Genomic DNA, 14,677 nt, shown 5'->3' with positions numbered 1-14,677 from the left:
GGATGAACGAATTCCTATGCCCCACAAATAACCCAGAGGTGCATTTTAAATAAAAGCACACATTCTACTCATGTAAAAACACGCTGATTCCCAGATCTTCCGAAGGCTGGATTTAGAAGGCGATTGGGCCGGATCCGGCCCCCGGACCTTAGTTTGCCTACCCATGTTCTAGTCCCTGGCACCTGCCTCAGGATGGGATGTGATGCTTGCAGGTCTGGGTTGATTAGCATACAAATAATCATGCTTCACCAATCTCTCTAGTCTGTCACTTAGCTTGAAATTGAGGTGGGGAGCATGCTATTCAAAAAAGGGGTGCTTAAGGTCACAATTCATTTAGCTGTGATTTCTGCATTGCAGGGGGGTTGGACTAAATGAACATTTGGGACCCTTCCAACTCCATGAATCTATGATTCTATTGTGAAGAAAAAGCAGCTGTGGGGCCCTGATCCAGAAAGTCAGTGGTTTTGTAGTGTGTGTATTTTTCTTTATGGTCTGGTCCATGTATTTTGCCAATACATTTGTTTTTCTTGTTTGATCTTTTTGTCAACCTCTTTGATGGGCTTTTTAACAAACTCAAGCAACGTATAAATTTTATGGAAAAAATAAAATAAAACAAAGAGGCAACAAAAATGAAGACTTACTGAGGCAAAATTAGCATGGCATCTGTGAAGGGAAATCCTCCCCCCATCAAACTTTTCGAGTTCTTTGTGGGTGTCAACAGGCTCATAGCCAAAAGTGATCTGGTAACCTGGTCTGTTTGCTTTTGTTTTTAAAGCGCATCTAAGTACCTTGATAAAACTTAGTAGTGGGAGCAGGCACAAGAGGACAAGTCATTTTATAGATGGGTAACCAGTTAAGGAACAGGAAGCTGAAGGCTGGGGGACATGAATGAACGCTTCTCACAATGAACGGAAGTGAGCAGCAGGGAGGTCTCCCTTTATTCCCAAATAATCTTGAGTCAGGGTGTTTCCTGAGGTAGCCAGGATTATGTATGATACCAAACCGCTCAAGATGTCTGTGCATCGACCCCCCTGCCAAGCCAATTTGTGGCTTCAGTTTGTAAATCTAGATCAGACCCAATCTGGCCTGGCTGGCTGGACCAAACCATATCCAAATCCTCATTGTGATTGGGAAACGACAAATCTCTGTAAATAACACCCTTGGGACTTGAGAGTTGGAGACACAGAAGCCTGTAAACCGCCCCCCCCCCCAAAAAAGCGTTCAGCAAAGCAGCTAAGGGCCAATAGAGTTGCCAAAGCTCAGAATGGAGGAGGGGCCCTGCATTGGACTAGATGACCCCGGGATACTTTCCAACTCGACAGTTCTGTGTTTCCATGACTTAGTCCGTCCACCTGGGCAAGGGGGAAAGGGCAGGCGAATGAGCTATTTTGTTCTGCCCCCACCCCACCCCCGCCGCCCAATATGGCTTCTATCGGAAAGACAGGTTTCATTTGGATGGGCTCCTGGCTTGCATAATTGCATTTGTCGGTGGCACCGCGCCAGGTTTCCCTTGCTGCGCTGCTGCTGGCGGTGCGCGAGCGAGGGCGGGGGAGAGAAAGATGGCTTTATCCAGCTGCCCCTTTGCCTGCTGCGCCCCTGGCCACACCCCTCTTTCCATTTGAAGAGGCGCCTCTGCTAGGAGCATTGTGGTAGCTCCATCCTCTTTAGCCCCAGCCAAGAGGACTCTGCCAGGTAGTTGGATCAGAGTCCCGAGCCAGACGTGGAAAGCAAGAAAACCTCCTCCAGCCGCGCGCAGCATTTTTCTCTCCTCTCTGCCCAGGCAAGTTGCAAAGGAAGCCAGTATAAAACTTTACTTCTTGGTAATTTCTTCCTATTTCTTGCTCTTCCCCCCTCCCCGTTTGGAGGTTGGGAGCACTGATAGCCCACGATGCTTTCTGACCTATGACTCGCTTTTTCTTCCAGCACTCCGTGGGGAAGGGGTTGCAGAGAAGGGAGGGAACGTTGCAATCTGGAGTCAGGCACCCATTCCAACTCCCGCAATGGAGTGGCGCTTGTACAGGTGACGAATAAAAGCAGGGAGGGAAGAACTTTGTTTCTTGGCTCGGTGGCTGGATCTAATTTCTCAAGCTTTGACATTGCTCGGTAGGTGGATATACCGCAGGGTGTCCACAGTTGGGGTGCTAGTTGCTATGGTTTGTGTCCCTACTCAGAGTAGACTCGTTGAAGTTAATGGATATGATGAATTAGTTTCAATGAGTCTCCCCAGGGAAGAACTTTCGATACAACCCTATTTATTAGCAGTAGTGATAATACAAAAATTACCTTTTTAATATTATTTTTTATTAGATTTATTAGGTTTTAACAAATTTACTTCACATGCACTTATATTTTTTCGTTTTGACTTCCTGTCCTTCCAGCCCTGATGTTTTTATTCTTATCCTTAATTGCTGCATTATACAATATTAACATTAATCTTATCAATCATCAACATTGGATGGCGTGCTTTAGGATTCTTATGCAGATATATTTGGTGTCTGTTTTGAAGCATCCTCATTCTCTCCACGCCCGCCCCCCCCTTCCCATTTCCACTCCTTCTCTTACAACTGACAAGAGTAGTAGCAGGAAAATGGAACTTGAATGAAGAAGAGCAAAGCTGTCGGCCTCGGTTGCCTGTGTCAGAAATGGGCCAGTACATCATTTCTGCCGGAAGATAATAGTGCATTATGAAGAACGGTCTCCCAGCATGACCAGTATTTCTGGGAATCATTGTGGGAATTTTTAGCTGCAGCTTATGTTTTCCATTTTGTTTTCTAACCTGGTGCATTGTACGCAACTAGTCCTCAAACTCTTTGAGGCTAAATTCCCAGTTTACTTATGTATTTATTGCATTGATAGTCTACCTTTCCTCCAATGAGCTCCTGTAGTGCGCGTGGTTCTCCCCCCTCCCCATTTTACCTTCCCAACAACCCTGTGGGGTGGGCTAATCTGAGAGCGAGCAACGTATACCTCAGCATGACTGACTGAAGAATCAAGCTGTCCTTTGTTTTTAAAGTACCCACTGGAGAGTTAATAACAAGAACAGCTTCGTCCTACAACATGGAAGCATGAGATAATGTGATTCGTCCAAAAAGAGAGTGAGAAAATTACGCCCAGGCAAACAGTTCTTACCTTCCCCACCACAAGTTCCTAATTGAGACATAATGTGGGATTCTACCACGCTTTTAAAAGCATTGGGCAATACTGTCAAAGGCAGCAATTCCATGGAGGCTTTGAATATCATGCAGGAATCCCTCTCCCCTTGCTTAATGGCTCTTAAGGAGCAATGCATCTGAAGGCCTGCCACTTTCATCTTATAGGTGTCTGCAGACAGATGACTTGTGCGGGTAATTAAAGGTAGGAAACTGATGAGGATCCTAGCCATAACTGGGTCTAACCTCTCCATCGACTCTGGGCCTGGCTGGCCCCTTTGACCTGACTGAAGATATGCATTGCCCCTGGTCTGCAAATGATGTTGTATAGACCACAATTATTTTCGATTCAAGAAGTTCAGAAATGAATACCAAAGGCAAAAGAATGGAGGCCTTTTGTGGACTTTAAAAAAACAAACAAACAAAAAACAATTACAGTCAAATGAAATTGCAGGCAGGATTTGAGATAAAAGCAGAGGAAGAACAGCAATAAAATAATTGTAATAGAGAAACATTTTGTAATACAGTGGTACCTCAGGTTACAGATGCTTCAGGTTACAGACGGTTGAGGTTACAGACTCCGCTAACCCAGAAATAGTACCTCGGGTTAAGAACTTTGCTTCAGGATGAGAACAGAAATTGTGCTCTGGCAGCGCAGCGGCAGCAGGAGGCCCCATTAGCTAAAGTGGTGCTTCAGGTTAAGTACAGTTTCAGGTTAAGAACGGACCTCCGGAATGAATTAAGTTCTTAACCCGAGGTACCACTGTAGATGAATATATAATGCAGGAGAAAAGGTCTGAGTAAAAACTCTGTTGAGGTAAGGGTGGGAAGGCAACGTATGAAACAATGTGTTTGATTGGATGGTTGTTGTGAAAATGTTTGGAAAAATTTAATCTAAAATTTAATAAGTTTTAAATTTATATATATATAATTCTCCAAAGGTGAAGACTGGAAGCAGATATCACGCTGGTCACAGGGGCTGTCATTGAAAACAGCAAGTCACGTTTTTTAAAAAAATCTCCCTTTCCTACAGGGATCTCTCCCCCCCCCCCATTTCAATTTATCCTCAGAACAATCCTGCAAGGTAGGTTAGGCAGAAAGATGGTGACTGGCTGAAAGTCAGCCCAGGAGCAACAATGTGAATCTGAATTATGTCCAGCACACCAACTGCAGCACCCACAAAAGCTCTTCTCTTTTCTCTCCCCAGTCATGTTATACAACTGCATAGTAAATGATGCAATCACTGGGGATGTTTCCTTCCTCATGGTGCCCATTTATTTCTGCCTGTAGCCTAACAGGTCTTCCCCTTCCCACTCCAGTTAATGGGTAGAATCACCAGCTAAACCCTTAATCAATTAATTGCCGAGGGTTCAAGATGTGCACTTGTCTAATTCTATGAGTCTGTCTTTGGTTCTGGTCTGTTACTGTAAGAAGGTGTGGGAAATAAAATCTTAAAGTTGGAGTTTCTTTGCCTAACAATGAGAGGTGGGGTTTTAGACCATGGGTAGGCAAACTAAGGCCTGGGGGCCGGATCTGGCCCAATTGTCTTCTCAATCTGGCCCACGGACGGTCTGGGAATCAGCGTGTTTTTACATGAGTAGAATGTGTCCTTTTATTTAAAATGCATCTCTGGGTTATTTGTGGGGCATAAGAATTTGTTGTTGTTTTTTTTCCTTTCCAAAATATAGTCCAGCCCCCCACAAGGTCTGAGGGACAGTGGACCGGCCCCCTGCTGAAAAAGTTTGCTGACCCCAGTTTTAGACCATATGTTAAGTGTCTTTAAAAAAGCACCTATCTGAGTGATATGCATTCACGATTCCTGCATTGTAAGGGGTTGGACTAGATGACCCTGGATGTACCTTCCAACTCTACGATTCTGTGATTCATTTAAGCTGAGTTAATTAGTTGGTTCAATGGCAAGCAGTTAACGAACAAAAAGCCAAGAAGGTTTAATTGCTTGAGAGTCCTGCTATCCATTGCACCTTTTCAGCCATCCACATCTTCCTTTAATTATCAACGGCTCCTGCACTCTGGGACTGAGACCTAAAGTGGAGCAGCCCTCTGTGGCTTTAATGGTCACCCACAACCTGCAATCTGTTGGGTTCCTCGCAAGTGCCCTTGCCTTGACCTCCTGCCTTGTCAGTTTTACCAACCGCCTCTTCCTTGCTGTTGATTGTGATGTTCGCCAAAACTAATTACGCCTTCATAGCCCCTGCCTCTCATGTTCTCAGAGGCTAATGGTGAGCAGAGGAAGGCAGGATATGGGATTTTATAAGCAGAAAAAGTCCCCCTTCCCCCGCCCGGACCAAATTGAAGAAAGTCAGGACTCGTTCGCATGTGTATAGCTCGAGTGGAGTCTGTACCTGTAGTAGCTCCCCAAATTCACTGGCCAGGATAGATGGCTTGCTTGTTGGAGATGCAGAGTGAAAACTGGCCACTGTGGGCTTATGGAATGATGCCAATTTGGGGGTGTGTATTCCAAAGGGCAAGAGCCCCGTGTTGTCTGGTGGCTGTGAGACTGATGTGATAATTGGGAAGTCTCAGATTCAAATCTTGCCCCTTCTACAGGCTCATTTAAGGCCACCCCTATGAGCTCATGACAAGCCATGTTCCCACTTGCAACATAGAGATAATACGTGGGGATAATAATATTGATTTACCTTACGCGGGTGGCACTGTGGTCTAAACCACAGAGCCTAGGGCTTGCCAATCAGAAGGTTGGCGGTTCGAATCCCTGAGATGGGGTGAGCTCCCGTTGTTCGGTCCCAGCTCCTGCCCACCTAGCAGTTCGAAAGCACGTCAAAGTACAAGTAGATAAATAGGTACCGCTCCGGTGGGAAGGGAAACGCCATTTCTGTGTGCTGCTCTGGTTCACCAGAAGCAGCTTAGTCATGCTGGCCACATGACCCAGAAGCTGTCTGCGGACAAACGCCAGCTCCCTCGGCCTATAGAGCGAGATAAGTGCGCAACCCCAGAGTCATCCGTGACTGGACCTAATGGTTAGGGGTCCCTCTACCTTTACCTTTACCTTTACCTTTACCTTTACCTTTACCTTTACCTTTACCTTTACCTTTACCTTTACCTTACTTGGAGGTTTAAAAGGTAATGTGCTTTGAACACTGTGAAATGCTGCTGCTGTAGTAAGAATAACAGGTTGTAGCCAATGCTAGTCCTGCTCAGAGAAGGTCCATTGAAGTTAATGGATCTGACTAACTTAAGTTCATTAGTTTTGAGTACAACTTCCTTCTATACTACCTGTTGTTTTTAGGATTATTACTACCACCATATCTGATTAGCTGGTCTAAATCCCTGGGATGTGGGTGATCATGTTAGCTCATTTATAAAGATTTCGCTTCACATGCTCCACTTCACTTCACCAGCTCGGCTATCTGTTTGTAATTGTAACTGTGTATTTGTTTACTTGCACCAAGACACCAAAAGGCCAAAGAGTTTTGACAAAGGTCGGCTGCAGAGCAATCCTCATTCTTTGCTACAGCAGCTGGCTTGTTGTTCTAATACAGTGGTACCTCGGGTTAAGTACTTAATTCGTTCTGGAGGTTCGTTCTTAACCTGAAACTGTTCTTAACCTGAAGCACCACTTTAGCTAATGGGGCCTCCTGCTGCTGCCGCACCACGGGAGCCCGATTTCTGTTCTCATCCTGAAGCAAAGTTCTTAACTCGAGGTAATATTTATGGGTTAGCGGAGTCTGTAACCTGAAGCATATGTAACCCGAAGCGTATGTAATCCGAGGTACCACTGTACAGGCTTCCTGAACCTCGGCCCTCCAGATGTTTTAAGATTAAAATTCCCAGCATCCCTGACCACTGATCCTGCTAGCAAGGGATCATTGGAGTTGTAGGCCAAAAACCTCTGGAGGGCTGAGGTTGAGGAAGCCTGTTTTAGTAGTTCGGATCACAGAATGGTAGAAAGCCTACTAGTTATGGTCAGTGTCAGCAAAATGTTTAGAGACCAAGAAGGTCTTGGTGGAGCTGCCCACATTTAGCTCACCTTGCAAATATGGGAGCTCTACTGGTAGATAGGATTCAGTATTAAAGCTTCATACCATCCAAATGTTTTCTATAAAGCTCCAAGAATTGTACTCAACAAACTTATTCAGAGTAGACCTATTTAAATTAATAGACTGGAGTTAGTCATGACCATTAATTTCTGTGGGTCTACCCTGAATAAAAGTCAGTTGAATACAATCCTGGGCATCTTGGTTCAAATGTAAATCCAAAAACCTATCTGGGTTGCAGTCTCATTGAACTCAACTGTTTCCTGTGTTTCGGGGGAGGGCAAAGATGTTAAATCCGGGATGGAAAACATGTAGCCTTCCAGATGTTGTTGGACTTCAACTCCCAACAGCCCTAGCCCATGTGGCCACTGGTCAGGGATCATGGGAGTTGTAGTCCAGACACATCACCACTCTCCCTAGCAGACTGTCATAGCCTGGAATTCACCCCAAACCATCAAAGAACAGCGAGAACCAGAGAAAGACCTTCCCTGGTGGTTGGATTGATCTCAGCGCTGGATCGTCCTGCTGCTGGTTCATCCAAGCAGCCAACTTCAGCCTTCCCTATAACTGAGGAACTAGTTAAAGTGGGCTTTCAATGACCATAGCTTAGCTCTGGGATATTTTGTTTGTGTGTTCTTCTTTCGTAATTTAAATATTTGTTATTTACGTAGATGGTGCACATTTTGCCAGAGCTCTGCATACTTTCATATGTGTTGATTCTATACTATCGCATGTCTCACTGCTCTCTTTATTGCTTGTATAATCTCAGGAATATCCATCCATCCATCCATCAGTGAGAGGAGTCCAAGATGCTTAAATTGAGATATTTCTAGCCCTTCAGAGAAAGAAATGAAACCAGTTTCTGCCTTTCTTGCCAGCTGTTTCATGTCACAATCAACCATAAGGATTTGTTTTCTTTTTTGAACTGCCCCCATCATCCTAATAAATTGAAATCTGCTTTCCCTTTGAGCTTTAAAGAACTCCTCAGTTTCCTTCAGGGCTAAGAGTCTCAAATATTGCTGGGGATGAGGCTTTGAAATGATGAAAAATGACCGTGTTTTGTATGTTCACAAAATATCAAGTTGACACTGCACTCAAACTTCTGCCATTGAGAGAAGGGGAGGAATATAATAGCAGACTCATTCCCTGGATTGTTTAGTATTCTAAGAAACCAGGGAAGTTTTTTAAGGTTCAGTCCGCCATCTTGATTCTGCAGCTTGGGGCCCCCAAACTGCTTTCCTTACGAACTTACCTGAACCCTACATGTGTCTGTGTGTCTCCAGTGAGGGAGCTATGAAGGGTGGCAATGAAAGAAAGGGCCTTTTTAGTGGTAGCTCCCCAATTACAGAACACTCTTTCCAGGGAAACTTACCTGGGCTCAACATCGCCAACATTATCTCCCAGACCTAAACCTTCAGGTGTTTGGATATTCATTTAATCATAATGTAGTATGGCCTGGTTTGGAGTTCAGCTCTTGGTAGAATCAGATTCATTTTATTATTGTTGAGGTACACTTTTATTGTTTTTATATTTTACTCCATGTTATGAATTTTAAATGCTTCAGTTGCTATGCATTTTAATATTTTGTAAGTTGATTTGAGGCGGTCTGTAAAAAGCAATTAAATAATAATAGTACCAGCAACCTCATCTTTTCAGAAGCCTGAGTCCAATGAACACAGGGTTGTCTCTAATTTAGCGCTAAGTTAAAGTCATGTAGCGGGATCCTTGCTCTGTTTTGCACTAGTGGGATGTTGTTGCACAAGAGAATGCATAAGCAGGTTGCTGGCAATTTTGTTGCACAACAGACTTTTGTGCTCAGTTCCTCTGTTGCACAACATTACAACCCAACCGCCCACTCTACGTAAGGGTCTTTGAACCAGCAGACAGAGAACATTGGCTACAGCCTAAAGGCAATGCAGACAAGAGAATCCACCTTCTGCATCATGTCCATCTCTTGGGAATTCGTTTAACAGGTCCTTTCCCATTTCTGCAGGTGCCTCAAAGATGATGAGTTACTATATGGATACGACTATTGGAAGCCCAGCCCCCTATCCTCTGGCCCGCCCTGCTGTGATGGTAAGGAAGGCTCTGCTGGGCACAATATTTGGGTGGGGAGGCAACACAAGGCAGGGAATGAACCGATCTCAGCCAGGGTTCAAGTCAACTGAGTTTAAGCATTCAGAATAAACAGAGGATTCAATTCTGTGAGCGCTTGCTTGGGTGGTTAGAGCATGGCGCTGATAACGCCAAGGTTGCAGGTTCAATCCCTGCATGGGACAGCTGCATATTCCTGCATTGCGGGGGGTTTGACTAGATGATCCTCCTCAGGGTCCCTTCCAACTCTACAGTTCTGTGATTCTATGAAGAAGTTCCACTGAGCTCACTCAGACTTCGGAGTAAGCAGACTTCTGTACAGGCTGGAGATGGGAGAGAAATTTGATTCAATGTGTATTTGAAGGCAGCCCTACATAATCTGTACTTTTGAATCTGCATTGCAAGGGGCTGGGCTGGATGACCCTTTCAACCCTACAATTCTATGAAACAAGATGCAAGGCGGAACACAAATCATCCTTCAATAAGTCAAACTTCCTGGTTTTCTAAGTGAACTTAAAGAAATGGACTTGGAGGTTGGGCTTGGTTCATGCGTGCATTTCACCCCCTTGATATCTCAGCACCTGATAGTCCACTTCACACATGCCTTGGTGTGGTTATAGGCATTCAGGGTATCCTCCCCCTTTTAATTGGTGCTCATGCAGGAAGGATCTCGGGGTGTCGGTCTTGATTCATGTGAAAGGCAAGGGGTGCTGTGAGTTTCACATTCCCTGCTGCCTTCCATTGCGAGCACAGCCTGCTCAGACCGGTGACTCACATCTGAAGATGTGAGCAGCCTCCGTCAAGGAGCAATTCTGAGGAGCATGAGATCTCGGCAGGGTGTGACCCTCACACTGGGAGCTGCCAGTCAACCAGGGTGGGGGGCTGGTTTTCTGATTCCTTTGCTTTGGGCCAGCTGCCAGTGAAGGGAAAGCCTTTCTGCCTCCTCTCAGAAAAGGCTGTCTTCAATGCACAGAGTGCTTTTGTGCTGGGGTCTGTCCCCAGACATGTGCAAAAACATTGGGCTTCACTCCCAATCTGTCCCCAGCCACTGGGCATCACCTCCAGGCTCTGTCATGTACCCTGAAGATCCACCCATCGATGGCATTGGCTATTTCCACAAATACCACCTTTGCAGTTTCAAGAGTTAGCAATCAAGTGGCCATTGCCAAGGAAGAGGAAATGGGTCATGAAACAAAGAGTGCAGGAGAGGAGACAAATTTGTACAAATGTTGCCTCTGCCAATTTACATGGGGTTGCACCCAAGGTTAAAGGCCAGGCATAGGCAAACTCGGCTCTCCAGATGCTTTTGGCCTACAGCTCCCATGATCCCTAGCTAGCAGGACCAGTGGTCAGGGGATGATGGGAATTGTAGTCCCAAAACATCTGGAGAGCCAAGTTTGCCCATGCCTATTAAAGGTCCTTAGTGCAGTGGTTCTCAACCTGTGGGTCCCCAGATGTTGTTGGACTACAACTCCCATCATCCCTGAGCTCTGGCCTTGCTAGCTAGGGGAGATGGGAGTTGTAGTTCAACAACATCTGGGGACCGGCAGGTTGAGAAAGGCTGCCTTAGTGGGATCCTCCTTCTGCCGGTGAAATGTTTTGCACCAGTTGTGCAAGAGGATGAACGAGCAGTTTGCTGGTAACCTCGTCGCACGATAGATTGCACAATTTGTAGCACAATTTCACGCTAGCACACCAGATTTCTACGTTGCAGAACGTGTTAAAACCTTGCTTGTCTGCTGGCTCAACAGCCCCTGAGCTAGTGGACGGAGAACACTAGATACAGCCCTGAGTCTAAATACACACTTCGAAAGAAGGGTCCTGGGAAACTAGTTGGAACCTGGTAGATTCATGAATGCCCCAGGGGACTTTGCAGAGCCTAGAGCTGCGGTCTCACTGTGAGATGGCACTCAAAGAAAATAAGGTCCTCTTTGTATTGAGGTGTTTCTCGTGTGAGGCAGAAGAACCTCAGAAGCCGGGAGAGAATGCAGAACACGTCATTGGCAGAAGGTCTGCTGAGCCTGCTATTATTTTGGGATAACAGGAAAAAGAGTTTCCTTCCCCTGAACTCAGCTGTCCCAAGGTCTGGCCCCATCTAGGCAACTGGCCTCCCCCATTATCACCCCCCACAAGCTGTTTCCTTGTTACACCTTTTCTTTCCATAGATGGCAAACAGGAGTTGTAGCCAGGATTTTTGTTGCGGGGGACGGGACAGGATAGGCCTTTTGTTAGAGGGGGCATAACCTCAGTTTGCTATGTACCTTTATTTAATTTTATTGATCTAGGGGGGCAGCTGCCCCCCCCCCGGCTACGCCCATGTGTGCCATATTATTTCTGAAAGACCTGCTTGTTTTAGCTGGATCTTGGTGGCCAGTGGTGACATTGTCCTGCTTGCTTTTGGGGTTAGCAGTGGGGTGGGGTGGGGGAAACACACTGTGGTGTTTTTTAAGGGCTGTGGTTGATGGTTTTTGCACACACACACCATAGGGTTGCCTCATTCTCGTTTTCTGACACAATCTGTGCATCGAAACCTCCTTTGAGATTTGCACTTCTCTGAATTATGCAGTGCATTTCTGTAGCCAGGCAACGGGTGCAAAAAAACAACCCCACAAACCTTCTACAACATGGGAGTAAGACCCATGGGCTGGTATCCCTCCAATTAAGTTCTACTTAGAGTAGACCCATTGAAATAAATGAACCTAAGTTAGGCATGCCCACTATCTTCTTTATTTATTAAATTTATACACAGTGGTACCTCGGGTTACATACGCTTCAGGTTACAGACTCCGCTAACCCAGAAATAGTGTTTCAGGTTAAGAACTTTGCTTCAGGATGAGAACATAAATTGTGCTCTGGTGGCGCGGCGGCAGCAGGAGGCCCCATTAGCTAAAGTGGTACCTCAGGTTAAGAACAGTTTCAGGTTAAGAACGGACCTCCGGAAGAAATTAAGTACTTAACCCAAGGTACCACTGTACTGCCCTTCAACCGAGGATCACAGGTCAGTTTACAATATAAAAATACAAAAACATGTAGTATAGTAACAAACAAAACAATAATCACCCCCCACCCCAGGGAGTTATCTGTCAGGGATTCTTAAGCAGTGATACCTGCATTACGAGAGTGTTGGGCTAAATGATGCCTCATATAACTTATATAGCCAATGCTCTTTTTTAGGGGATGCTCAGGGGTACACACAACAACTTCATGGTGAGTACCGGCGCCTGTTTTTCTAGGGCGGGGGGTGGTGGGGGAAGCATTGCAGCTCATACAGCACCATATAGCTCAGTTGGTTAGGGCTGATAACGCCAAGGTTGCAGGTTCGATCCCCATGTGGGGCAGCTGCACGTTCCTGCATTGCAGGGGGTTGAACTAGTAGTTGATCCTCCAGCCCCTACACTTCTGTGATTCTACTCTGAGTAGGGCGAGTGCTGGAGGCAACCCTGCAGTGGCCATCTCCCTCCCCTGAGTGCCTCAAAGTTGCCTCTCATGCACTTGGGGCTACTAAGGGCAACTTGGCCGAAGGGTTCCCAACAACGCACATGTCCGTCAATCTCCCCGGTTTGCTTGCGTTGACCCTCCTGGATCATCTTGACGTTTGTGATGGCATCCAGTTACTGGTAGCCATGCTCCATGGTGGAATTCTTCCCAGGCCAGCTTTGGCAGTTTTGTTCTTGAGGATTCTGACTCTGTGGTGAGCTGTAGACAGTCAGTGTTATTTTCCCGCCTGGGGAATGTTGTGGTTGCTCTGATGGAGTCAGAATTTCGCATGTCGCCCTTGCAGGGCTTGATCCTAATAACTTCTGATATCGGTGGAAGCTGAGCCTGCGTGGGAATCCTCTCCTGAAGCATTAGTCAGTTTCTGGATTAATCCTGCTTGGCATTCTGGGCCCATAAAGTGCTCAGAGACATGGCTTGCATGTACTCTTTCCTGAAATGTATAGCCGTGAATATACATACGGAGCCAAAGAAACATCAGAAGATTTTGGAGCAATGCAAATCAATGCATGAAAGTGGGGGAGCGTGATGGTGGGATTGCACCCAGGCGTCTCTGTCACAGCCCTGGCTGCCTCCCCGCACTTGACCTAAGATCTACCCCAAGTATAGGCAAACTCCAGCCCTCCAGATGTTTGGGACTACAATTCCCATCATCCCTAGCTAACAGGACCAGTGGTCAGGGTTAAACACTGACAACTGGAAACACTGGCCTGCAAGTGCTCCAGTTGGAGATCAGCCTTTACCAAAGGTGTCATGGGCTTTGAAGACACTCGAACTCAGGACGCAAGGGAGAAACATGCTAAGAGGAAGGCACATGTGGCAAATCCACACTGTGATCAACTCCTGCCCGGAAACCAATGTCCCCACTGTGGAAGGCAGTGGTTCTCCAGGGTTTCAAGCAAATTTCTCTGCTTGCCTTACATGGAGATACCAGGGATTGAACCTGGAACCTTCTGAATGCAAGGCAAGTTCTCCATCACTGAGCTACAGTCCTACTCACGGTAGATGCAACAAATGGCCAATTCCAAGCCTGGGCTCAAAGGTTGCTCCTTCACCCCCCCAAAAAGCAGCTTCTCTTTGTGACCTAAGATCTGTTCCAAAGGGCAGTCTCGTGTGGCAGCAACTTCCAGGGAGTTTTCTTGTCCATTTTCTTTTTTTCTTTTACTTTAAAAAAGAAACAGAGTTCCTGGCGTTGTTTGTCTAAAATTATTCCTGCCTTCCTGTCGCTTCCTATGGCTGAGCCTCCCCCATCTCCCAGGGGGACAGGGACGTGTGACAGTGCCGCCGCTGTGCTGGTGGAAGGATATGGGTGGGGCAGCAAGGGCTGCAGAAAGCCGCCCTCCGTTTTGAAACAGGCTGCAAGAGTCCAGTCAGAGTGTTAACATTGGGTTGCTTCCAGAGTATTGGAAGGCAGAGATGCCCAAACAGAGATGTGGGCAATGGGGCAGTTTCAGATGCTGGATTTATGGGAAAGGCCATCGCTTTGCATGCAGAAGAGTGCAGGTTTGATCCCTGGTAATGTCTCCCTTTCTGAAAATCCAGGAGAGATGCTACCAGTCAGTGTAGACAGTACTGAGCTAAGTGGACCAATAGTTTGATAAGGCTATAATAGTTCTTACATGGCCCCATCTTTTCAAGTCAGGGATGCAGAATCTGTGGCACTCCAGATGTTGTTGGACTGCACAACCCATTGGTTATACTGGGAGTCCTGCAATATCTGGACATCTGCAGACACCCTCCAAAAAAATCCCTGCTTTATAGAATCATATCATTGCAAGGGACCCCCAAGCGACAGCTAGTCCAATCCCCCTGCAATGCAGGAATCTCAGCTGAAGCATCCCTGACAAACGGCCATCCAACCTCTGCTTAAAAACCTCCAAGGAAGGACAATGGCGACAATGGAGTTGTGTCCATGGATTTCGC

At 46.3% G+C, this 14,677-nt stretch overlaps 1 protein-coding gene across 1 annotated transcript in view; it reads left to right on the top strand.

Annotated features, from left to right (window-relative positions):
• The first annotated feature begins 1,644 nt into the window (after window positions 1-1,644).
• ETS1 (ETS proto-oncogene 1, transcription factor) overlaps window positions 1,645-14,677 on the top strand; it is a 107,360-nt gene continuing 94,327 nt past the window's right edge. Inside the window, exons 1-2 of the mRNA XM_083588776.1 lie at window positions 1,645-1,780; window positions 9,159-9,241. Coding sequence (XP_083444902.1) covers window positions 9,170-9,241 — 72 coding nt within the window. The 5' untranslated portion in view covers window positions 1,645-1,780; window positions 9,159-9,169. The remainder of the gene's footprint in view (window positions 1,781-9,158; window positions 9,242-14,677) is intronic.

The sequence above is a fragment of the Podarcis filfolensis genome (assembly GCF_964270895.1).
Source record: "Podarcis filfolensis genome assembly, chromosome: 15".
Classification (NCBI taxonomy): domain Eukaryota; kingdom Metazoa; phylum Chordata; class Lepidosauria; order Squamata; family Lacertidae; genus Podarcis; species Podarcis filfolensis.
The sequence above is the reverse complement of the archived record's forward strand: the minus strand, read 5'-3'. Positions and strand labels throughout refer to the sequence as shown.